The following is a 24,096-nucleotide window of genomic DNA, read 5'->3' on the forward strand; positions in this document are numbered from 1 at the left end:
TCGCCCCACTTCGGCCTCCCCCAAGGCCACCGCGCTCCGGGATCCCAGAGAAAATGGAGCACGCGGGATCACGCAGTCAGCGTTTATCGTCAACGGAAAAAAAACACGGGCAGCGCCATCGTGGGCGGTGCGGACACGGCGGGGCACGAGGAGCCGCCGCCCACATTTGGCAATAAATAAAGCTGGGGGCGTGGCCTGGCCGCGTGGGTCTGTTCGCGTCTCTACACGGGGGGGCGGACACCGTTCGCATGCGGAGGGCGGCAGGGACTGGGGCGCGCGAGGGCCGGCGGCGGCGCGGTTATTGCTCGGAGGGGGCGCGGGCTGCCGCCAGCACACGCCGCGGTGAGGTAAACGGTCACGGCGCAGGCGCCCCCGGCCATCGCCCCCAGCCCGGGCCAGCTCGTACACGCGCCCCGCACGCGGCGGCTCCATCGGGCCCGGTGGGCTGCGCGTCCCTGGAGTGGCCGCCCCGTCCGGGACTGAGGGTAGATGGACGGGGTCCTCGGGAGCCCGAAGCCGAGAGCCGCTCACGCCCCTTCCTTCGCGCCCAGCCGGGGTCTCCGCGCCCCGCGCCTCGCGCCGCCCGGCAAGCGCCAGAGAGAACAGTGCGCGTGCGCACTTCGACGGCGCGAGACCGGCCGGGGCCCTGCGCGTGCGCCCTGGAGCTGCGCGCAAGACTCCGTCGCCCCGCGCGTGTGCGAAGAGCCCGCGGTCCCAGCGCATGCGCTTCTGGGCGTCGCGCCCCCACATCTCTCCCGTCGCCGAGGCCCCACGCGGCGCCGGAGAAGCTGCCAGAGAGATGGGCCCAGTTCGCGGGACTTAGGCCGGGCTGTGGTCGGGGGACGTGGGGGCGGCGGCGACCAAGGCGGGAGGCGCCACGGCGGGCTCGGCGAGGCGCGGCGGAAAGAGTCTCTCGTCAAGGCCGGCCGCCAGCTTGTCCAGCAGCGCCCCGGGGGGCGCGACGCACAGGCCCGACCCAGGGCAGCCCCCGCCCCCCGGCTCCTCCTCGATGACGGGAATGGCGGGGTCGTCGCCGGCACCGCCCAGGGTGCGGCCGTCGGGCGGGCCGTCCACGCTGTCGCCGCGGCGCAGGGGCGCACGCGCGGGGCGGGCCGCGCTGGCGGGCGGGGCGGGGGGCGGGGCCGCGCGTGCGCCGGGGTCGCTGTGCTGCCGGCCGCGCTGCCACTGCTTCCGGGCGTGCGGGTGCGCGCGTGCGCGGTGGCGCGCGGCGGCCGGCGTGTCGTCGAAGTGCGGGTCGTGGCGCAGGAACTCGTGGAACAGCGCGTCCGTCTTCTCGTCGATGCTGTAGTCGCGGCGCGGACGGCGAGGCCAGGCGCGGGGGCTGCGGGGCAGGGCGGGCGCGGCGGGCGGCTCGGTGTCGTCGCCGGCGCCGCGGCCCTCGATGCTGGCGTAGCCGCTGTCCATCTGCAGCAGCCGGCGCGCCTCGCCGTCCTTGGGTCGGGGCGCGGGCGGGGAGGGCGGCGGGAAGGCGGGCGCCGCGCCCCCGGAGCCCGAGCCCGAGCTGTCGCCGCTGCGCACCGAGTCGCGGTCGTTGCCGCTGCTGCTGTGGTCCGAGGCGGCCGCGTGCAGCTCGAGCGAGGCGCGCAGGCTCCACAGGTCGCGGTAGCTGGTCTGGGCTTGCTCGGGGCCGGCGTCGCGCTCGGCGTCCAGCTCCGGTGGCGGCGGCTGCTCAGGCCCCGCGCCGCCCGCGCCGCGTTCCGGGGGGGACTCGGGGCTCGCTCCTCCCGCCGCCTCGGCCGCCTCTAGCCTGCAAGCCAGGCCGCGCCGTCAGAGCCCCGCCGAGCCCCGCGCCCCCTCCGTGGCCGCCACCCCGCCTCGGGATCGGGGAGGGTGGGCGCGGGCGGGACCCGACTCGGGCAGACCCTGGAAGGTGCGAGCTTTAAAATGGGCCGGTGCGTTCTGCGGGGGGCCGGCCTCGCACTGACGCTGAGCTCGGGCGCTTCCATGCTGCGCTGCAGACGGCGGGGCCCCTCCCTGGAACCCCCAGGCCGGGTCCACGCGCTCCTCCCTGGAGTCAGCCTTTGCCAGCCTCCCGGTGGACCCCGGAACTCAGCCCCCGTTCCAGGCTGGCTAGCGCGCCCCGCCCGCCCATCCTCAGTAACTACCAGGAGCAGGACGCACAGACGTGAGGATCGCCCCCAGACCAGGGCTGCCCCAGGAACCCTGCTCTGCCCCCGCCCCTTGCCCCACTCCGATCCCACCGACTGGGCCCTGCGCTTCAGGAAAATTACCTTGGGTCGGGGGACGGGGGCTGCTGGCCACAGTGGTCATAGCAGCTCTGGAAAGGGACTGGGGAGCCTGAGGGGTGGGAGAGGGCCCGGGACCACAGCAGAGCCCTTCAGGCCTGGGGCTCCACCAGGAAGTGGCAGGACCAGCCCAGGCAGGTACCCTGCGGCCATCGGCGGCGGGGCCCCACGTACCCCCCTACCCTTACCCAGTCTCTCCCCGCTTCCCTCCTCTGGTCCATGCTGGAGAGGTGGCCCCAGTGAGTCGGCCTCTGGGAGGGGCCTTGCCGCTGGAGGCGGGTGAGGCCAGGTCCACGGGGTCTGGAGAGCGCTCCCTGGGCCGCCTGGGAGGGGCAAATCGGGGCAAGGGCCCACAGGTCCACCCCTAGCACCTCTATCTACTGAAAAATACCTGCCGAGAGCAGGGGGCGGGCTGGTGGGGCTGGCCAGAAAGGGGCGGGGGGGCGGGAAGGCCACAGTGTCACCAGCCCGGGCGATGTACTGGATGAGGTCCGCGTGGGGGGCGCCCGCCTCCTCCTGCTCCATGCTGTCACTGGCTGCCCGCTGCCGCTGGAAGTGATGCCGTTTGGGGGAACCTGTGCGGGGGGGATGTGCTGTCAGCCTGCGTGTGGCCCCCGCCCCCAACAGCCCACCTGTGCCCCCTACACACACCTGTCGTCTATCACACACGCACAGAGAAGTGGGCCCTGACTGGGGCCAGATCCTGGCTGGCATCTCCCCAGGCCAGGTGGGTGTGCACAGTGACTGCAGGTACACTCCGGAGTACAGGTGAAACGGAAACGAGGGCAGAGGGGCTAGAACCAGAGAGCCTGGGGCAAGGGCGGGGCCAGGAAGTGAGTGGAAGGGCCTCGGGCAGTGGTAGTGCCCCCAGGCAGCCCTGGTGGACCTGTGACTACTCATAAGGACGCGTCCTAGACACCTGGTGACTGGCACTCAAGGTACAGGAGGCAGGAGAGAGTCACATACAGGGTGGTGAGGGCCAATGAGGAGAGGGAAAGAGGTGCCCTTTCCTGGCACCTCAACCCAGGCCTGCGGAGTGCAGGGGGACTGCCCCACCTCGGCCCCCTTCTCCCCACAGCCTCCCCAGCGAAGCTGGAGTGGGCAGGCCCCAAGGGCAGGGAGGCAGTTACTCAGCAAACAGGTTCTGGGCTCTGCTGCAGACACGACCCTAATCGCCATCATGGCTCATTCATCTCAGGATCTGCATTCTCAGCGGGAACTGTCAGCCAGAGGTGGCTGTCCCTTCCCTGGCCACTAGCTACCCGGGGGCTGGGGGAGCTCACCCCATCCTGCTGGCTGCAGCCAGGCTCCAATATGGGGTCTCCCACTATCTGAGGACTGCACTTGTCCCCCATCCCAATCTCACGTGATGACAGGAAGTGCCACCCCCTCCACAGGGCAGAGCAAGGACCCAGCCCCTCCAGGCTGCCCTAGCCCTGCTAAACCTGCTGAGCAGGGATGGTGCCTGCTGCTAGCGCCACCGACATCGCCCCTCTGCTCCCCACGCACACTCCTGACTTCACTCCAGATAAGGCAGCGCTGTCTCCAGAACCCCATGTGACCCAGAACCGAAGGGCTGCTGTTACTAGTCCAGGGGTCCATGCCACACAGCTCAGAGGATGAATCTGCCCACCACTTGCTTTTGCGACCCATGTGCATTCCTCACACAGAGTCCCTGGCTGCCTCCTCGCCACCACGGCAGCACTGAGCCGTGGAGACGGCCTGTCTGACCACAGTGGTGTGAGTGCCACCCTCTGAGGCCTGGCCCAGTCCAACTCTGTTGCTTCGTGTCAGAGAATGCCAGAGCCCAGACGGGCCGAGGGCCTTGGCCAAGGTCACACAGCCGTTGGAGTGATGCTGTGGCCAGCAGGTGACGGGACCGCGGGAGAACCCGCCTTCCACTTGCATCCCCAGGCATCAGGATGACAGCCCAGTATGGCCGGGAGAGGATGCCACCTGTAGGCCCCACGCTCTGGGCTCCACAGTGAGCAGGTGGCCCCATAGAACCCTACTTTACCACCTTGTCCTGGATGCCCCAATGACCCCAGAGCAGAGGGGGCACGCAAATCCCACCAGCCCAGGGCAGAGCTGGGGAGCGGGGCGTCTGGCTCAGGCCACCTGCACACACAGCCCTCCTGCCACCCAAAGAGCCTCAAGCAGGATGTCGGCTGGCAGACTGGACAGGGCCAGGCTCCCCACCCAGACTCCAGATAAGGCAGCCCTGGGCCACAACCTGCTCCCGGCTGTCCAGGGCAGCCACTGCCAAGCCTGACAGGGCCGCTCTCCACCAGGGGGTTGCCGCTTACCTCTTGTGTCCAGACTGGCCGCCCGATGGCTGGGCTCCAGCTTCCACTTCTTGACCTTGAAGTAGGGGCTGGCACCGTCTAGGCTGGCATGTCGGCGCAGGCGGGTGAAGAACTGCAGCACGGTGCCCGCCCCAGAGCCTGGGCCTGCCTCCCCAGGCCCTGGTGCAGCCCCAGGCCCTCCAGCCTTGGTGCTCCTGGTATCCGCATCCAACTGACAGGAAACAGAGATGGCACTCAGGCTAGAAGACCTCTCCCTGGCCCCGCGTGCCGGCCCCAAACGGTCCTAGGCCTGGGAGACAGTCCCAAAGGCCCCCCCATCACTGGGATGGAGATGGGGACCTGCTCGGAGAGGGGCAGAGGCGGGAGGAGGGGGTCTTAGCGGCTGGGTGGGCTACACTAGGGCTCTTCCCCTCTGGGGAAGGTCCCTGGACATGTGGTTTGCAGAGAGGGGGAGGTGTATGCCTAGGAGCCCTCTCGCCCATGGCCTGGGCTGCAGGTGAGGGAGGGCGAGGTGGTGTACCATCTCCAGTGCCTGTGGAGTCTGAAATGCGGTGGGAGCCTGGGGTGCCCCCTGTGTGTGTGAGCACACGCCTGTGTCCAGCGTGTGGCCCGCTTTTTCTCCTCTGTGTGGTTACCCAGCCGGCCAAGGAGGGCCCTGGTGGGTGGGAGGTGATCAGGGCAAGGGAGGGGAAGCAGCCTCCCAGGCTGTGGACACCGTGAGGGACACGCAGGGGCCCTCACCGAGGTGCCTTCCCCAGAGTCGCTAGATGCCAAGGGGCTGATCTCTGCGAAGTCAGTGGCGCCTGCAGCTGGGTTGTAGGGGTCACCTGGCAGGGCGGAGCTGGGGCCCACGGAGCGGCCTGTGAGGGCCTTCCCCGGGGGCTGTGGGACAGAGCCAGGTGGGGGAGGAAGCAGTGACAGATCAAAGAGCATGGTGGGTGAGGGGCATGCTGGGCTCCACCCCCTTCCCTGCTCCACCCCACTGGGTACCCCCGACCATCCCAGGATGAGGGCCCCCCAGAAAGAGTGGGGAAGGGTTTGGGGGTCTGGGAGTCCCTGGGGCTGCCTCCCACCCCAGGAACTTTGCTGGCTGCCGCCATAGGCTCACCTGGAAAATGGCCAGGGTGGCTTTGGGAGAGGTGGCTGGGTGGGGCGTGGCGGCTGAGCTGGCCTCTCCAGAGTCACACTCATGGATGGTGACGATCTTCAGGGGCGGCAGATGCAGGTGGGTGAGTCGGGCATTCTTCAGGTGGTGGAAGTCCCCTTCCGTCAGCGTATACCTGCAATAGCACCTGGTCATCAGTACCTGCCTACCTCCCACGCCTCATGCGCCACCTGCCGAGCTCTGCTGTCCACCCTGCCAGCCTGGGCAGGGGCGGGCAAAGTGGGAGCACCTGGCTGAGCCCCCAACCCCACAGTCCCTGTCCAGGGGCCTCTGCCTTGGTCCCTGAAGCGTCTGTGCCCAGCTCCTCCCCATTCCCAAGCACCGGCGACCTCAGACACCCTCTGGGCTCCTGCCCCACTCACCGGCGGCCCTTGTCCTGTGCCTTGCGGCTCTGCTCGAACAGTGCTGCCTCATTGAAGGAGACCCGGCGGCCCGTGGAGCTGGTGGACAGGAAGCGCTCGGTCTCCGCATCCTGGCCCTCGGGGTCTTCCCCCCGGAAGTAGGGGTCTGCGTGGAGAGGCAAGAGAGGGTGGGCCCCAGGTGGGCCGTGCCAGGCGCCTGGTCCCGGGAGGGATGCTCGGCAGGGTGGGGTGGGGAGGGCTGGGGCCGCGCGCGGCGGCTGGGGGGCGGGACGAGGGGCACTCGTTCATCCGCTCACACACTCACTCGCTCAGCACGCGCCTGGGCCCACCTACGCCTGGGCGTTAAGGAAACAGAGATGAGTCGGAATCGAGCTGCGCCCAGTCTGGTGGGGGAGACAGACAGACACAGACGGTCAGGCAGCCCGAGGGGGCGGCGGGTGGCCAAGGGGCGGATGGACAAATGGGTGCAAAGCCGGGCTGGCCAGTGCCTCACCTTGGGCCGGGTGGGTGCCATTGTCCAGGTAGGTGGTGGTGGTCTTCTCTGCTTCCTCCATGGCCCTGGGAGGGACATCAGGAGAGCCCAGTGGCACCAAGGGACCAGACAGCCGCAGTGGGTCTGAGCTCTCCGCCCCATGCCAAGGCCCTGTGCGTGATCCCCTGTCTCCAGAGGCACGGACCACCCTGCGGCTCAGAAGCCAATGAGGTAGGCCCCCTCCCCACCAGGCTGGCACCCACACCCACCATGCACCAGCCCAGCCAAGGTGGGGGCCTCGCACCTGTTGAGGCGCTGGTGGACGTCCCAGCAGCGCTTGCAGAGAAGCAGGACGCCGGACAGCACCACCAGCGTGCCCCCCACAAACAGCGACATCACCACCACCAGAAGCACGTAGTTGTCCAGGACAGGGTCTGCCTCTGCCTGTGAGCGTGCAGTGGGGTCAGGTGCCGCTGCCGGAACGCCGTCCCACCCTCCTGCCCAGCCATCCCCTGCACCCACCGTGGGGCGTCCAGTGCTGTTGTCCCACGACGTTGTCAGGGCTACCGTGGCAGAGGTGGTGGTGGCAGCGGCTGTGGCCATGGTGGCTGTGGGCTGCATTCTGAGCTGGGAAGGACGGCCCTGTGGGGACGAGGCCCGGTCAGCTCCAGCTAGGCCTACTTCTCCTGCAGGAGCCACTGCAAACCAGCCGGGTCTCGGGAGCAGGAGCCCACACCGGGGGCAGTGACTCATGGAGAGGCCGCCTCCACCCGCCTTGGCTCCGCCCGGCGAGTCCGGGGGGCTCTGTCTGGACCTCCATGTCCCATCCCCCCGGCAGGGGAGGCGGCCCCGGGCACACAGCCGGTGTGGCCGGTCCGGCAAGGCAGCGCCAGGCCCCGGAGCTCCGCACCGAGAAGGGCAAACACTTCTCCGAATGGAGACACGCAGGCCATGCATCGGGCTCGGGAGGGACCCCAGGCGCCCTGTCAGCCCCATTCACGGGGGCAGGCGGCCACCCCAGCCCCAAGAAGTGCAGCTCCACCCCGGCTTGGCCCACTCGGCCATGGTTCGTAGTGGGAGCCCCCCCCCCACCGCCGTCCCGCGCAGGGGGAGGGCACAGCGGCTGGGCACAGGTCACGACTCCTGGAGGTGGAGGTCCCCCGGTGCTGAGCACTGGTGGGACTGCAAGGGACAAAGGAGGCGCATCTGTTCCCAGCTCCGGAGAAGCTGGTTCCCATGGCGACCGCGGAGCAGGCCGCGGCTGGGGGGGGGGCGGGTTGCCAAGGAGCAGCGGGGAGGGGGCGCGGGGGCGGCGGCCTGGTGGGGGGCGGGCGCGGAGCCGCAAGATGGCCGCGGCCGCCACCCCGCAGTGCCCAGCATCCCCGGGCCTCTCCGGCCGCCTCCAGTCAGCCTTACGCTCAGGGGAAACTGAGGCGGGGCGCGGCACCAGGAAAAGGAGCCGCCTGGACATTGCGCCGCGCAGCCGGGCGGGAAGGTCCGAGAATCGCAGGGGGCCGGGGCTGGCGCGGGGACATCTGGCGGCCCCAGGTCGGCACCGCACGCACGAGGCCTTTCCCGGAGCCGGAGAGCACAGGCGGCGGTCGCCCCAGCCCCTCCCGGGCTTCCGCCCACGCGCGACAGAGGGGAAACTGAGGCCCAAAGCCGGGCAGGCTCCCAGCGGGCGCCACTGTCCTCAGCGCTCCGGGTCACAGGCTGCCGGAGCCTTGGTACTGGGGGAAGGGGCAGCGTATGTAGGTCGGGAAATGAGTTCAGGCTGGAGGGGGTGGGGCACAGGCGCAGGACGGGGACCCGAGGCCAGCGAAGACGGCGGGGGGCCGAGGGGAACGGCGGGGCTCCTGGCGGAGGCGGCTGCGGGAGCCGAGGGCGGAGGTTCCCCACTGGGCAGCACCGCGTCCCCGAGCCGGCCGAGGGGCGGGGACAGCGAACGACGGAGGCAGGGACCCGACGCCAGGGCTCAGCCGCCAGGTCGAGACGCCATCGCCCTGCCCCGACTCGAGGGGGGAAACTGAGGCCGGGGCGGGGCCCGGGCGGGGGTCGGTCTCCAGATGGCAGGGTGGCGGCCGAAAGGCCGGCAGCCTGGTCCCCACGCCCGCTGGGCTCCTCCGCGCCCTCCCTCCAGCCGCGCAGCCGGTGGTCCAGACCCCGGGCGAGCCCCAAGCCGGCCGCGATCCCCGGCCCAGCCCCTGTCCGTCCCCCGCAGCCCCGAGCCCGCCGCGCCTACCTCAGCGCCGGGACGCGCGGCCCATGGGCGGCTGCGCGGCGCTCCCGGCTGGCTCTGGCGCCCGGTGGCCGCGGAGCAGACGGAGGATTTATGAATGGAGAGCTCGGCGCGGGGGAGGCCGGCGCGAGAGGAGGGGCCGCGCACGTGACCGCGTTGGCGGCGCGCCCGCTCCGCGCGCCCGGTGCTGCCCGGTCCCCGGCCGGCCGCCCCCGCTGCGCTCGCCGCTGGGTCTGGCTGGCTCCGCGCCGGCCCCCGCCTCCCCTTCCCTTCCGGCGGGGGCGGGGGGCGGAGCCTGCGCTCTTGCGCGCCCACTCCGCGCGCAGAGCCGCCCCCCGCACCCGCCGCGGCGGCCGAGTCCCGCCCCCGGCCGCTCCGCACGACTCACCTCACCCGGTCCTGAGGTCGGGGATGGTCCCGGGGACGCAGCTTGGGGTGTCCTGGAATGCACGACTCCCTAAAGCCCGAGGTGCGCCGCGTGCGCGGGAGGGGGTGGAGTCCCGGGATGCACTGACTCCCCGCTCGCGTCGCTGGGTCCGTGGGGGTTCTGGGGCGGCACAGCCACGGCCCCTCGACCACGACTGCTCCGTTACGCCTACAGCCCAGGGTCCCTGGGCACAGGTGCCCCCGCCTGCTTCTCCCCTCGGCAACGTGGAGGGCTCGCCGTGCCCCTCGTGCCCCCTCCCCTGTGTGACAGCGATCACAGACCTGCTCCAAGCTGAACAGAGCCCATCGGGCCCAAACGTGCACCCGCAGAGGCCTGGTTCTCTGGGGTGATATCAGAGCGACACCAGCAGAAACCCAAGTCCCAAAGGTGCCCCAGCTTCTCCCTCAGACCATCGAGCCTCACCCTTCAGATACTCAGGCCGTACACCTGCCAGCAGCCTACCCTGAGCGCCACCCCAGCCCCGCTGGGCCCTCGCCTAACACCCCGCAGCGCCTCCTCTTTCTCATTCCCAGAAAGGCTGACACCGCTCCCGGACGCGGCAGGCCAGGCTCAGCCTCCACGCCTCTGCCCTTCCAGGTACCCGGTACCCAGGCCTCCTTGTCCATTCAGCCAGAGATTCACCCCGGTTTCCTTCAACTCCTTCCGCAGAGTCAGTTTCGGGGTTCCTGCTCTTGGCCCCCGCCCCGCCCCCCTCCTCTGCTGGGTCTCTCCGAGGCCCGGCGCCCTGCGCCCTCCCTGTGTACTGTGGGGGCCCTCCAGGCAGAGGGGCACCCCAGAAACTGACCTTCATGCACATGGGAACTGCATGGGCAAAGGTCTCGAGGCAGAAGTTTGCAGGTCACCGCCTGTGCAGGAAGCAGGGGATTCAAGCGATTTTCCCGCCGCAGCCGGGAAAATAGTTGGGACTACAGGCGTGGGCCAACACGCCCAGCTCACTTTTGTGTTTTTTGCAGAGATGCAGTCTTGCTATGTTGTCGCGGCTCATCTCAAACTCCGGGGCTCAGGAGGTCCTCCTGCCTCAGCCTCCCATTTTTGGGACAACAGGCCTGAGCACCCACACCCCACCAGGTTTGAGATTTTTAATAAAGACTCCCTGTGGCTGTGTGAAGAAAAGGTACCCCGACTAAACGGCGGGCGGGGGTGGGGGGGTGGCTGGGGCCAGCTAGGCCAGAGACGGTGGGTGCAGGGGCCATGCTGAGTGGACAGGCCAGAATTCCAGGGGAACCCCAGGTTTGGGGCTGGAGTAATAACGGTGGTGCCCTCAGCTGTGGGCTACCCTGGAAGTGGGGAATTGGAGCGAAATGGTCCCACGAGTCAGAATGAGTCTATTAGGCCTCCCAGTTTCCTGCAGCAGCAGCAGCTGGATATGGGGTCCCGAGGGCCAGGAGAGGTTGTGGTGTTTGCAGGTCAGGCCTAGAAAAGTGAGCAGGGCTTCCCTCTGCACCCCGAAGCCCAGGCCCCAAGTGACCCTCACGGCGCTGGCTCGGGGAGCAGCCAGACACCCAAGCCTTCATCCAGAGTCGGACCAGCAGGGCCTCCTTCGGGTGCCCGGATTCCAGGGGACAGGGGCACCGGCACTGGCCTGAACCCGGCAAGGGGGCGAGGGTGCAGCCTCTGGGTGTGGGGAGCCACGGATGGTGTCAGATTCCCCACAGCAGGAGGTACTGGGTCTCTCTGGCTCCAGGCCTGTAAAGTCACAGCCCCAGCCCCGCCCCTGTTCCCTGCACCCCTGGGGTCCAGCCCACTGCGCCAGGCTCAAGGCCCTAACCAGGGAGCCCGGGCCCCCGGCCCCCGCCATCCCCGACTCCGCGTTTTCCCCGAGCCGTAGGAGGGGGGGACTGGGGACCCAGCCGGGTGCTGCGGACCTGCGTGAGCGCGGGGGCGGGGCGGTGACGTCATGGCCACGAGCGAGGCTGCGCAGGCCGCTGGCTGACGGCAGCGAAGCTCGGAGCCGCCCGCGCACGCGCTCCTGCGTCACCGGCGCGTGGGGGCGAGGGCCCGGCAGGAGGTGGGGGGCGGCGAGCGTATCTCCGAACGCGGAGCGCCCTCTGCCGGCGCCGGGGAGCAGCGCGCCAGGGGCCGGGGTCCCGAGTGAGGCCCTGCGCGCGCTGTGCCCCTGGCCGCGGTCCCTGTTCCCTAGAGCAGCTGCACCTGCAGCCTTCCAACCCGCCCCGCCCTGCAGTCTACCTCGGCTTTACTTGTCACCACTGCGACCTGCTTTCTTTTTTTGGAGACAGTCTCACTCCATCACCCGGGCTGGAAGCGCAGTAGCGCGATCTCTGCTCACTGCAACCTCCACCTCCCGGGTTCAAGCGATTCTCCTGCCTCCTCCCGAGTAGCTGGGATTACAGGCACACGCCACCACGCCCAGCTAATTTTTGCATTTTTAGTAGAGACGGGGTTTCACCATGTTGACCAGGATGGTCTCGATCTCTTGACCTCGTGATCCACCCGCCTGGGCCTCCCAAAGTGCTGGGATTACAGGCGCGAGCCACCACGCCCGGCTAATTGTGTGTGTGTGTGTGTGTGTGTGTGTGACGGAGTCTCTGCCAGGCTGGAGTGCAGTGGCTCGATCTCGGCTCACTGCAGCCTCCCGGGTTCCAGCGATTCTCCTGCCTCAGCCTCCTGAGTAGTTCGTACTCCAGGCGTCCACCACCATGCCCGGCTAATTTTTGTATATTTAATAGAGACAAGGTTTCCCCACGTTGGCCAGGCTGCTTTCAAACTCCTGACCTCAGATGATCCGCCGGCTTCGGCCTCCCAAAGTGCTGGGATTACAGGCGTGAGGTCACCGCGCCGGGCCTGGACCTGCTTATTGATGATGTCAAATGCAGGCCGGGCGCGGTGGCTCAAGCGTGTAATCCCAGCACTTTGGGAAGCCGAGGCGGGTGGATCACGAGGTGAAAAGATCGAGACCATCCTGACCAACATGGTGAAACCCCGTCTCTACTAAAAATACAAAAAATCAGCTGGGCGTGGTGGCGCGTGCCTGTAATCCCAGCACTTTGGAAGGCCCAGGCGGGTGGATCACGAGGTCAAGAGATCGAGACCATCCCGGTCAACATAGTGAAACCCCGTCTCTACTAAAAATACAAAAAATTAGCTGGGCATGGTGGCGCGTGCCTGTAATCCCAGCTACTCTGGAGGCTGAGGCAGGAGAATTGCCTGAACCCAGGAGGCGGAGGTTGCGGTGAGCTGAGATCGCGCCATTGCACTCCAGCCTGGGTAACAAGAGCGAAACTCCGTCTCAAAAACAAAACCAACCAAACAAACAAAATACCAAATGCCTGGTAAACGACACCCGGCCCCAGAAAAGGATTCTCGCTCTGTCGCCCAGGCTGCAGTGCAGCGATGCGATCATGGCGAGCTGCAGCATCAGCCTCCTGAGTAGCTGGGACCACAGGCGCGCACCACCACGGCCGGCCAATTTTTTTTATTACTTATAGAGACCGAGTCTCCCTAGGTTGCCCAGGACGGTCTCGATCTCCTGGGGTCAAGTGATTCTCTCACCTCGGCCTCCCAAGGTGTTGGGATTACAGGTGGGAGCCACCACATCCGGCCCAGAGCAGGAATCTTCATGTTTTCCTGATGTCTACCCAGCGCCCTGAATCCAATGAGCGCCCCAAAATCTTTTTTTATTTTTTGTACAGACGGCGCGGGGGCGGGGGTCTACACTATGTTGCCCAGGCTGGTTTCCAACTCCGGGCCTCAAGTGATCCTCTGGCCTCCGCCTCCCAAAACTCCGGGATTACAGGTGTGAGCCGCCACGCGGCCGAATTTTTGAATTTCTTTTTCTTTTTTTTCTTTTTTTTTTTTTTTGAGACAGAGTTTCGCTCTTGTCACCCAGGCTGGAGTGCAATGGCGCGATCTCAGCTCACCGCAACCTCCGCCTCCTGGGTTCAGGCAGTTCTCCTGCCTCAGTTTCCCGAGTAGCTGGGATTACAGGCACGTGCCACCATGCCCAGCTAATTTTTTGGTATTTTTAGTAGAGACGGGGTTTCACCATGTTGACCGGGATGGTCTCGATCTCTTGACCTCGTGATCCACCCGCCTCGGCCTCCCAAAGCTCCGGGATTACAGGCGTGAGCCGCCGCGCTGCCGAAATTTTGAATTTCACTGAAGCTCGTTTTACCGGCTCCGCCTCCGAGAACCGTCTCACCGCCCTCGGCTGACCCCTCACTGGTTCTCCCATAGCTGGGGCCGGAAGAAAACTACAACCCCCAGAATGCGCCGCGACGCGGCGGTGCGCCCTCAACCTCTACGGTGTCGCGCGCGCGTGCGCTCTCGCCCGGACTCCTCCTCCCAGCAGTCCCTGCGCGTCGTCCTCCTCGCCCTCCAGGCCGCAGGCGCCGCGCGGGAGTCAGCGCAGTCCGCCCGCCACCCGCTTCCCGGCGTCCGCCGCTGCCATGCTGCCCGCCGCGCTGCTCCGCCGCCCGGGACTTGTCCGCCTTGTCCTCCAGGCCCGTGCTTACGCCGAGGCCGCCGCCGCCCCGGCTGCCGCCGCCGGCCCCGGCCAGATGTCCTTCACCTTCGCCTCCCCCACGCAGGTTCGGGCGCTGCGGGTCGGGACCCTCCGTGTCCGCCGCCCCCGGAGTCCAGGGTCCCCACCCCCAGGGCGCGACCTCTGCTTCTGGGTCCCCGGACCCGCGCGTCCCCGCAGCGGAGGCCACTCCCTCGTCCCGGGCACCTCCCCGCGATAAGCGCCTCCCGGGTGCCCTCCCCGCCCCCCTGGCTAAGGCCTGGGTGTCGCCGGATCGTTGCCTTCCCATTTCGCGGATCGGTAAAGTGAGGCGCAACTGTCGAGGACCAAAGCTGCAACCTCGGATTCCCGCGCTGGGCCGAGTGCCCACATCAGCGCCGGGTCCTGCCTTGACCCGTTTCCCAGCAGGACAGGCCGAGTCCCGGGTGGCCGCGGGGCCGGCCTGCCCAGCCATCATTCCCCACGCTGTTCCCTGTAGGTGTTCTTCAACGGTGCCAACGTCCGGCAGGTGGACGTGCCCACGCTGACCGGAGCCTTCGGCATCCTGGCGGCCCACGTGCCCACGCTGCAGGTCCTGCGGCCTGGGCTGGTCGTGGTGCATGCAGAGGACGGCACCACCTCCAAGTACTTTGGTGAGTCCGGTGCAGGCTGCAGGGCCAGGTCAGGCCGGGGCTTCAAGTCCCAGGGCAGTCTCCATCTCAGTTGAGGCCGCCAGAAAAATACAGTTTGAGGCCGGGCGCGGTGGCTCACGCCTGTAATTCCAGCACTTTGGGACACCAAGGCGGGTGGATCACCTGAGGTCAGGAGTTCCGAGACCAGCCTGGCCAACATGTAACCGCATCGCCACTAAAAATATGGAAAACTAGTCGTGTGGTGGTGCAAGCCTGTAATTCCAGTTACTCGGGAGGCCGAGGGAGGAGAATCACTTGAACCTGGAGGCGGAGGTTGCACCATTGCATTCCAGCCTTGGGTGACAAAGTGAGACTCCATCTCAAAAGAAAAGAAAAGGAAAGCAGGGCCGGGCGTGGTGGCTCACGCCTGTAATCCCAGCACTTGGGAGGCCGAGGCGGGTGGATCACGAGGTCAAGAGATGGAGACTACCCTGGTCAACATGGTGAAACCCTGTCTCTACTAAAAATACAAAAATTAGCTGGGCACGGTGGCGCGTGCCTGTAATCCCAGCTACTCGGGAGGCTGAGGCAGGAGAATTGCCTGAACCCAGGAGGCGGAGGTTGCGGTGAGCCGAGATCGCGCCATTGCCCTCCAGCCTGGGTAACGAGAGCGAGTCTCCGTCTCAAAAAAAAAAAAAAAAAAAAGAAAAGAAAAGAAAGCATGTTGGGCTGGGTGCAGTGGCTCACACCTGTAATCCTAGCACTTTGGAAGGCTGAGGTGGGAGACTGTGAGACCAACCTGGTCTCAGGCTGGTGTTGCACACCTGTAGTCCTAGCTACTTGGGAGGCTGAGGCAAGAATATGGCTTCAGCCGGGGAAGTCAAGGCTGCAGTGAACCAAGATCATGCCACTGCACCTCAGCCTGGGCAACAAGAGGGGAACCCTGTGTCAAAAAAGCCCTCCAAAAGCTGTGCTGGGAGGGCCAGTCAGATAGGGGAGGAAGGTCGTTTGTGTAGGAAAATACTCAGCATCACTGGCCAGGGGCAGAGCCAGGTTTGAGCTCAGCACAGCCCATGGGTGGTGGGTCAGAGGGAGGGCCTCTGCCCCCAGGCAGTGCTTTTGGGAGTCCCTGGTCTTACATGTGTCCTTGGGTTCCCTCCAGCTTCTAGTCCTTTCTTGGGACCCTTTTCTGTTCTCTGAAGTCGCCTGCCTTCTGAAGTGTTGGGTCCTGTGGATCTGCTTTTTGGCACAGTCAGGACACAGACTTGGGTGTTTGTGGAGCTCCTGGTTCACAGAGAGCTCTGGGCTTGACCACGGGAGTCCCTGCGGCTGTCCGGCCACATGGGTCTCATGCCTTCCCCCTCCCACTCCCACAGTGAGCAGCGGCTCCGTCACAGTGAACGCCGACTCTTCCGTGCAGTTACTGGCTGAGGAGGCAGTGACTCTGGATATGTTGGACCTGGGGGTGAGTGCCAGAGGGTACCTGATGCTCAGCAGGCGGGAGCTGTCCAGGCTTTGGGGGAGGGAGTGCTGGGGGACCAAGAAGAGCCAGGCTGGGGTCCCTGCTGGGCCCTCACCATCCCTCAACCCCCTGCAGGCAGCCAAGGCAAACTTGGAGAAGGCCCAGGCGGAGCTGTCGGGGGCAGCTGACGAGGCCACGAAGGCCGAAATCCAGATCCGAATTGAGGCCAATGAGGCCCTGGTGAAGGCCTTGGAGTAGACGGTGTGTGTCTGGTGCCCGGAGGCCTGGCTGGGGGCTGGGCAGGGGTGCCAGGTGGGCCCAGTCAGCTCCTGGGGTCCTGGCCACCCGGGGAAGCCACACCTGCCAAGGAGGCCACCAGAGGGCAGTGCAGGCTTCTGCCTGGGCCCCAGGCCCTGCCTGTGTTTAAAGCCCTGGGGACTGGGACCGAGATGCTCCTCCTGAGCTTTGGCTGTGCGTGTCACCCGAGGGGCTCTCCTTACGCCTCTGAAGATCCCCACAGCCTGACATCTGCATAACATCCCTCTGCCCTTCAGAGCCAGCCGCCGAGACCTGTGCTTCGGAGCTGCCTCCCTGAACGACCTGCCCCAGCCCCTGCCCGATTAAAGTGCAGGAAGCCTGACTGTGTGCACAGCTCTTGTCACTACTCCTGCCTGGTGAGGCCAGGACCATCCCAGGCCTCTGCCCACATCCTGCGTGTCCCCCTGGAAATAAGGCCTTTGAGCTCCCCTGGACTCAGTACCTCTTGGGGTACCTGGAGGTCCTTGGGAAACAGGCTTGAGTAGGTGGGTCCTGCTGGGCAGGCTGGGTGCTGACCTTCACCCCATGATGCTGGGGAGGGTGATGGTTGCCAGTGATGAGGGCCTCAGGCGGGAGGGATGTCCCCACTGCTGGCACCTCTGCGGAGTTCCTGGTCTCCAGTCTTGGTGCCTTGACCCTAAGCCCTGCAGGCCCCTGGCTCCACCTACCAGCCCCTGGGAAGAGGCGGGCCCCACCTGCTCCCACGCTGGCCCCGCCCTGTGGCCGCCCATCATGTGGGTGGCCCTGCCTGGCAGGATGCTGAATCTGCAGTGTTTTTGGCACGTCCGTGGGCACCTAGGCCTCTGGGTTGGCCCCAGATGGAGTGGGGCGGGCCTAGGAGGGGGTGGCTCCCTGGCACTGTCTCTCCTGGGCCTGCTACTCCTCCCTTCCGCAACCCCAGTGGGTGGGTGACAGCTCCAGGGGGTGTGTAGGTGGTGGGGGCCGGGGTCTCCTGACCTCCTCTCCTCCTCGGGACTGGGCCCTGCAGAGTGGGATGGGCAGGGGATTCCAGGGAGGGGAGGGTGGGCCTGCCTGTGTCACTGGAGCTGGGATAGTGACAGGCCACCCTAAGGCCGGTCAGCACAGACCGGCAGCTCACTCCAGTGTCACCGTCCCGTATGGGTGACTCACCATGGCTGCACTAGAGGCTTGGTGCCATTGGGGGGCCTCCAGGTGTGCTGGGGCTGCTGGTCAGCAGGTCAGGTATTCTGGGACAGTCCAGAGCCCCTTGCCTGGCTCCCGCTCTACCTGGGCTTGAGGGCATGAGTGACCAGCCCCCCACTTCTCCAGGAACCCCCAGCCCAGGGAAGGCTGTGCCAGCTACCAGATCACAGGAGCAGCCTCTGACCAGGCCCAACCCTCCCCGTCCCTCGGCTCCTGGCCCAGGTCTTTGAGTTCCTGCCAGGCCACCAGGACCCTATAAATAAAACCAAGGGCATGGCTGGGGCTTGGCAGGGGCCCAGCAGGAGCTGCTCACTAAGCCACCTGCTCCTGGCTTGGGCCAGCAGCACCCACACCGGGGACCCCCTGCCCCCACCATCAGGGAGGTGTGAGCCTTGGAGCCAGGCCTCAGGACACCCAAAACACCTGACCCTGAGGGAACAGCCCGTGCTGGCTGGACATGTCCCGGGGCAGGAGGCCGCCAGGGTGGGGCCAGGACCCAGGCAGTCAAGGCCCTTCCGCAAGGGCAGCCCCAGGCTCAGTGGGCAGGACGGAGCACAGGGTTTGTCCTCATCACACCCAGAAACCACCTACTCAGCCACGGGGATGCCAAGGATGGGAACTGATGGAGAAGTGTTTTAGCACGTTTATCAGTTTAGACTGACTCTGGGCATCTGGCCCCCAAAGGGCCACATAATGGCCCCCGTGGAGCCTGGTATGTCCCCACAACCCATCCCATTCCAGTCCTGACCAGACTGAGGTGACTGTGTCCAGGTGGCAGAGCTCTGCTAACCCCAGGGTCACCCCCAGCCCACTGCCACCCCCACACATGAGAGGCGGGGAGGGAAGTGGGGGCTGTCGGCCACTCAGAGGACCCTAATGCCCTGCCAGGATTGCCCATCCAGTGCCAGCCCGAAGCCCCCTCCACCACCTCTGTTGCCGTTGGGAGCAAAATGAGCCTGGCCCTGCAGGTCCCACACAGGGCCCAGCCCCTCATCCAGGCCCCATTAATCCACGCCGGAGCATCTGATTTTTGTTTGTTATGAGACGGAGTCTTATTCTGTCCCCAGGTGGGAGTGCAGTGGCTCCGTCTTGGCTCACTGCAACCTCCGCCTCCCGGGTTCAAGCAATTTGCCTGACTCAGCCTCCCCAGGAGCTGGGAGTGCAGGTGCGTGCCACCACGCCCCCCCCGGCTAACATTTGTATTTCAGTAGAGATGGGTATTTCACCGTGTCAGCCAGTAGGGTCTTGATCTCTTCACCTCGTGATCCGCCCACGTCGGCCGCCCAGAGTGCTGGGATTACAGGCGTGAGCCAGCACGACCCTGGGCATCATCTTTTTTATGTGACAAACTCCTCATTCCTCAAATCTCAGCCCCTGTGACCCCCTTCCAAGGGTTTGCCCAGCCTCTCCCTCTCCGGCCTAGCCCTGATCCTGCGGGGCTGGGTGTGCCTGTCAGGGTGGGGAGGAGTACAGTCCTGGGAGGGGTGCCCATGGCCAGGGTGGGGGTGGAGGTGGTCAGGCCAGATAAGTGGACAGGAGGTGCTTCAGTAGGGATGGGGTCCCCTTCTCTGGACAGAGGGACAGGACAGGGGCCAGCCCAACAGGGGACTCCCTCAAAAAGCCACTACCGAGAAGGTATGATACACCCCACATTCCTGTCTCATTGGCTGTGCCTCAGTTTCTTCATCTGTAAAACGGGGGTAATGCCCACCCCAAAGGCTGGGAATGAGTCCATGTCCTGCATTAACAGGGGACGATGGCTCCAGAGTGAGCCTGCTTCATCCCCTCACTACACTCCCACCCACCCTGGAGAAACTGAGGCTGGGAGAAGCCAGTTACCTCCCGAGGTCACAGCATAGCTGGATGGTGACTGGCTGGGCACAAGGCAGGCCTGGCACTGGCTAATCGCTCCATAAATGCCCTCTGAGGTCACCACTGACAGATGCAGGAGGCCAGAGCTGGCCGAGGCACCCCCACTCCACGGCAGGTGACTCCAGCCTGTTTTCCTGGACGACGGCCGCTGACTCAGGCCCCTCTTCCCGTCCCCCCCACGCTGGGGCCCCCAGGCGGAAGCACCGGGCCTGGGGTGGCAGGAAGGGGGCGGGGCAGAGAGCCGCACCGTACACCCCCAAACTCCGTCCAGGTGACGATTCAGGGTGCATCCGAGCCCGCAGAAGGCAGGCCGAGACCCTTGGCTCGAAACATTCAAGGGGCGTCCACCCATGAACTGCACGAAGCCTGGGAACAGGGTGGCTCAGCTGCCAAGGCGCCCCGGGGCCCCGGCCGGCAGGCAGGGGCGGGGGCCAGTCTGCGTCACCGCCCGCCCGGTCCTCCGCCCCCTGCCCCCCGCCCCCTGCCCGCCCAAACTCCACCCCGAGGGAAGGCGGCGCGGATAAAGGCTGGGGGCCGCCCGCTCGGCCCAGACCGGCCGGGCCAGCGCGCTTTCGACTCCCGACGAGGGTACTCGCAGGACTTGGGATCCAGGACCGGCCGCGCCCGGTGAGTGGGGGGGCGGGACCTGCGGGTCGAGGCAGGGTCCCCACTCAAGACGGCTCAGGATGCGCGCACTTTTCTTTGTTCTTGGGACAGGCGGGGTTCAGGGAGCCCTTGGTCCTGGGAAGCCCCCCGGGGTGCGGGGTGGGAGGGGCTCCGCACCGCCAGCACCGCCCTGGCCGGACCTCAGCCCCCGCCCCGCCCCCCCGGGGCACTCCCCCTTCCCCGCGAGTGACCTTGAACTGGTTGCCGTTCCGCCTCCGTTTCGCAGCCACGCGGTCCCCGTGTCCCGACTTAAAGTCTTTGGTCCCCGATCGGGGTTCCTCCCCCGCGCGCAGCCCCGCCGGCCTCCTCCCCTGCCCGGGGCAGCGCAGCGCCCCCTCCCCGGACTCCGGGCGGCGCTCCCGGGCGGGCACGGCAGAGGGCGCACCCGAGCTGCTGACTCACCGCATCCCCGAGCGCGCGCGGGCGCAGCCGGGGACGCCGCGTCACGTCACGGCTCGGGCGGGCGCGCCTCGGGAAACGGGCTGTGCCCGGGCCGGGGGCTGGGCGAGCGGGGCCCCCAGCAGCAGCCACCCAGCCACGTCACCGAGGTGCGGGCGCCCCGCCCCAACCCCGTCCCCAATCCCCCACGCCCGCCCCGGGGGCGCAGCCCGAGCATCCCCGCCGGGACCCCGGCCACGAGGCGCGGACTTCGCGCTCCCGCTTCCGCTCGCGGCTCTTCCCGGACGGACGCGGCGGGGCGGCCCCACGACTTCCTGCCCCTCCTGGCGCCGGGAACAATGGCCCGCGCCCCCACCCGCTCCCAGGCCGCTCACCGCGGGTCGCAAAGGGGACGAGGCCCGTCTCGGGGCCGGGGTCCCGCGCCCCCCGGGGCCCGCCCGCCCTTTGTTGCGGGCTCCCGGCGCTTATGAATGGCTGCGGGCGCGGGCGGGGCGGGGGCGGGGGCGGGCACAGAGAGGCGCCAGCCCCGCCCCCGCCGCGCTCCCCTTGGTCGTCCGGGCGCCGGGGGCGGGGCGAGGGGCGGGCCCGGCTGCCACGTGGGGCGGTGCCGCGGCGGCTCCCATTGGCTCGGGCTCGCGACCGACTGGGCGCTCGGCGCGCGGCGATTGGCCGGCGCGGGGCCGGCGGAGTAAGTAGTGAATGGGAGGGGGCGGCGGCCCCGCCCCCTGGAACGTTGATACATTATAACTTTTTTTTTCTTGTTACTTTCACCCCCAGATCCTCCGAGCCGCGGCGGCTGCGGCTGTTGCTAAGGGAGGGGACGCGAGGGGAAGCGCGACCCGGGCGGCGGACGGCACCCAGCGCCACCGGCCGAGCGGCGCCCCCTCCCCAGGACCCTCCCCCGCGTCGCGCCCCGGTCGCGCCCGCCGCCCTTTAAAGGAGCAGCGAGTGCGGTCCCCACCCCCGGAAGGCGCCCCAGGAGCCGGAGCGACCCCGCAGCGCCGCTCGAATTTTGGATTTCGGTCTCGCCTTCCGCGGCCGGGACGTCCCCGAGTGCCCGGAGGACCCGGCGTCCGGGGGGCCCCCCCCCGCCCCTGTCCCGGAGGCGCAGCGAGGATTGGCGGCTCCAACCGCCCCCAGCGCCCCCAGCGCGCGCCGGGGATGGAGCCGCAGCCCGGAGGCGCCCGGAGCTGCCGGCGAGGGGCCCCCGGCGGCGCCTGCGAGCTGGGCCCGGCGGCCGAGGCGGCGCCCATGAGCCTGGCCATCCACAGCACCACGGGCACCCGCTACGACCTGGCCGTGCCGCCCGACGAGACCGTGGAGGGGCTGCGCAAGCGGCTGTCCCAGCGCCTCAAAGTGCCCAAGGAGCGCCTGGCGCTTCTCCACAAAGACACGTAGGTACCGCGCGCCCCCGGCCCGCCGCCCCCTCGGGCCCCGGCCCCCGGGCGGGAACAAAGAGCGCGCCGCGCGCGGAAGGCAGGGGGCGGCCAGACGGGGGGCGGGGGCGCGCCGCGCGCTCTCGGGCGCCCTCTGCTCGGCTTCGACTGCCTCGGCCCCCTCCCCCGCCCGGGGTCGCGGCACAAAGGCGGCCGCGAGGGTGTCCCGGGCCGGGCTTCGGCGGCCCCCTCGGGGGCGGGCAGGAATCCCAGGGCGGCGCGGGGGTCCCGGCTGCGGGCGTGGGGGCCGCCGCCGCCCCCTCCCGCCTGCGTCCGCGCCGGCTTCCGCATCTGCTCGGCGGCCTCCTCTGCGTCTGGCTGTCTCCCCCCCACTTGCGTCTCTCTCCCCCCTTTGTTCTCGCCTCCGAGCGCTCCCCGCAGCCTCCCCTCCCCCCTGGTATTTAAATCGCCTGCAGGCCCGGAGCCCTCCCCTCCCCAGGGCCTCCGGGGACACGCAGTGTCCATCCCAGCGGAGGGGCCCGGCGGGGGAGGGGCGGAGGGGGAGGGTCTCCTTTGTCTGCGCCGCGGCGGCCTGCACCAGGGAGGGAGGAGGAGGGGGAGCCCGGCCCGGCGCAGCCCCCAGGGCCTCTCCACGGGCTGAAACCCCTGGCGCCCACAAAGACCAGCCAGGGCTAGAGTTGGGGAATTGGAGGCAGGGGTTGCCCTGGGGCACCGGGTAAGGTGGCATAGAGCACACTGGCGCCCAGACGAGGAGAAAGTGCCTTGTTGGGGTGCAGAGGGGGTTGCCAGAGTCCAGGGCGGGGATTCCGTTGGGGGGAGGAGGTCGGAATCTCTAGGATGGGGGCTCCCAGCACCAGACCGAGCCCTCTCTGCACGCGCTCAGGGCCCAGGATCTGGAAGCCGGGAAGGGGTGGGGGTGGGAACTTCTCCGTCTCTCCCCCCACAAGCACGGCCCTCCCCCGCGGCCTCTGCTTCCGCGTCCCTGTGTCGTCTCCGAGGAGTCTCATGCTCTTCCTTCTTCCCCTCCCCCAGCCGGCTGAGTTCGGGGAAGCTGCGGGAGCTCGGCGTGGGTGATGGCAGCAAGCTGACCTTGGTGCCCACCGTGGAAGCGGGCCTCATGGTAAATGTCCGTGGGGCGGCGTGTCCCCCGAGGCCCGCACACAGGCAGTAGCCCCTCCCTCGGCACCTGTCCCCACACATGCCACTTGGGGCCCCTCCCCGCCAGCCAGCAGGGCCTCCCCACCCCGTGCTTCAGCCCCCGATTCCAGCCCCACACTGAGGCCCCTTTCCTGCTTCTCTCTGTAGTCTCAGGCCTCACGGCCGGAGCAGTCCGTGATGCAAGCCCTGGAGAGTCTCACGGAGACCCAGGTAAGACCTTGCCAGCCCCTTCCTAACAGGGCCGCTCTGGGGGCAGGGTGCTTTGGCCACGGATGGGACCCTGGGGGACGGGCAGGGACTCGCCACCCTGCCTGGGTGCCAGCCTGGCCTGGTCTCCCCGCTTCCACTCCCCCAGACTCACCGCTTGACCCAGAGGGTTTTGTTTCCCACGGTGGCTGCCCCAGGGGAAGGGGACCTTGCTTTCACAAGACTGCCTGTGGGGTGACCTTGGCCCAAGGGGCACGCACACCCGGGCCTTCATCCCTAGCCCCTCCGCCCCCACTGAGGAGCCCCCCCGCGCCCCCCCCCCCGCCAGCCCTTGCGGCTTCCCCAGAGAGTTTCTCCTTTTTTTACATTTCTCCTGGGGCCGGAGGCGGCAGCCTGGGTGACACTCCTTCCGCCTTCTGTGACCCCATTGTGAGAGGGTGGGGACCTCGTCACCCCCTCCTCCTCCTCTCGCTGGCCTTTGTTCTCTACCCCGAAAGGGGAGGGGGCGGGGGCGCCCAGCCCTAAGGCCGGCGCAGCCTAGACAGGATGTTAGAAAATATTCAGTAAACGGCCAGGAGGGAGGCTGGGCCCTCACCCGGTTCCCGGTTCTGCTGCGGCCTTTTTTTTTCCTCCTTCTTTCCTCATTTTCTTGGCGTTAGCCAAGCCTTCCTCAGACAAGGGCTCTGGCCACCTCCCAGGAGGGTGACACAGGCCTCAGCAATACGCCGGCTGCCAGGGTGGGGGATGAAGGCTGCCACCCGCCCCAGCAAGGGGGTGGCCAGCTTCCCAGGCCTCCCCAGCCCTGAGGCCTGCGCCCCCTTCCCAGCGACGTGTAGAGTCCTGCCCTCTCCCTGCAGCGAGGGGGCAGGATGGGGGCCCAGGAGCTGGGTGGTCCGCCATGGGGGTGGCCGCGGCAGCCTCGGTGGCGTGAGGGCAGAGCCAGGGGTCCTGAGCCAGGGTGGGGGCTGCAGGTGATTTCCTGGGCGAGTGTGAGCCCATCTCCCCAACACTGGAGGGCTGCGGTTGGCAGGGGGCCCAGGGCGTGTGTTTGCTTCACACCCTCCTCCCCGGGCGCCTGCGTCAGGAAGGAGCTGGGGTTGGGG

General features: G+C 67.7%; 3 protein-coding genes across 17 annotated transcripts in view; 2 read left to right on the plus strand and 1 right to left on the minus strand.

The window, feature by feature from the left end:
* Positions 1-68: 68 nt before the first annotated feature.
* On the minus strand, positions 69-23,387 carry CBARP (CACN subunit beta associated regulatory protein). Of its 9 annotated transcripts, XM_078361321.1 has the most exons (11): positions 10,044-13,933; positions 9,200-9,251; positions 7,095-7,214; positions 6,877-7,016; positions 6,594-6,658; positions 6,101-6,245; positions 5,682-5,853; positions 5,315-5,455; positions 4,574-4,784; positions 2,659-2,842; positions 69-1,768 (listed from the first exon to the last, which is right to left on the minus strand). In XM_078361321.1, the coding sequence occupies exons 3-11, from the start codon at positions 7,191-7,193 to the stop codon at positions 820-822; spliced, it is 2,106 nt and encodes a 701-aa protein (XP_078217447.1). In that variant the 5' UTR covers positions 7,194-7,214; positions 9,200-9,251; positions 10,044-13,933; the 3' UTR covers positions 69-819. The 9 variants fall into 9 exon arrangements, with proteins under 9 accessions (XP_078217447.1, XP_078217444.1, XP_078217448.1 ...); XM_078361318.1 differs by lacking the exons at positions 9,200-9,251; positions 10,044-13,933 and adding an exon at positions 23,148-23,387; XM_078361322.1 differs by lacking the exons at positions 9,200-9,251; positions 10,044-13,933 and adding an exon at positions 20,606-20,673.
* On the plus strand, positions 13,567-16,452 carry ATP5F1D (ATP synthase F1 subunit delta). 2 transcript variants are annotated; one of them, XM_035285264.3, is made up of 5 exons: positions 13,567-13,806; positions 14,218-14,371; positions 15,727-15,815; positions 15,948-16,073; positions 16,367-16,452. In XM_035285264.3, exons 1-4 carry the CDS (start codon positions 13,666-13,668, stop codon positions 16,068-16,070), a joined length of 507 nt encoding a protein of 168 aa, XP_035141155.1. In that variant the 5' UTR covers positions 13,567-13,665; the 3' UTR covers positions 16,071-16,073; positions 16,367-16,452. The 2 variants fall into 2 exon arrangements, with proteins under 2 accessions (XP_035141155.1, XP_078217474.1); XM_078361348.1 differs by having other exon boundaries at positions 15,948-16,452.
* MIDN (midnolin) overlaps positions 19,716-24,096 on the plus strand; it is a 9,954-nt gene continuing 5,573 nt past the window's right edge. For 4 of the 6 annotated variants that reach the window (XM_035285251.3, XM_054249820.2, XM_078361325.1 and 1 more), the window contains exons 1-4: positions 19,716-20,380; positions 21,009-21,625; positions 22,661-22,748; positions 22,934-22,996. In XM_035285251.3, the coding sequence (XP_035141142.3) occupies positions 19,853-20,380; positions 21,009-21,625; positions 22,661-22,748; positions 22,934-22,996 (1,296 nt within the window). In that variant the 5' untranslated portion in view covers positions 19,716-19,852. Of the gene's footprint in view, positions 20,381-21,008; positions 21,626-22,660; positions 22,749-22,933; positions 22,997-24,096 lie in introns of those variants that run through there. The other 2 variants (XM_035285252.3, XM_078361326.1) reach the window with 2 other exon arrangements.

This window comes from Callithrix jacchus, chromosome 22, assembly GCF_049354715.1.
Source record: "Callithrix jacchus isolate 240 chromosome 22, calJac240_pri, whole genome shotgun sequence".
In the NCBI taxonomy this organism is placed as follows: Eukaryota; Metazoa; Chordata; class Mammalia; order Primates; family Cebidae; genus Callithrix; species Callithrix jacchus.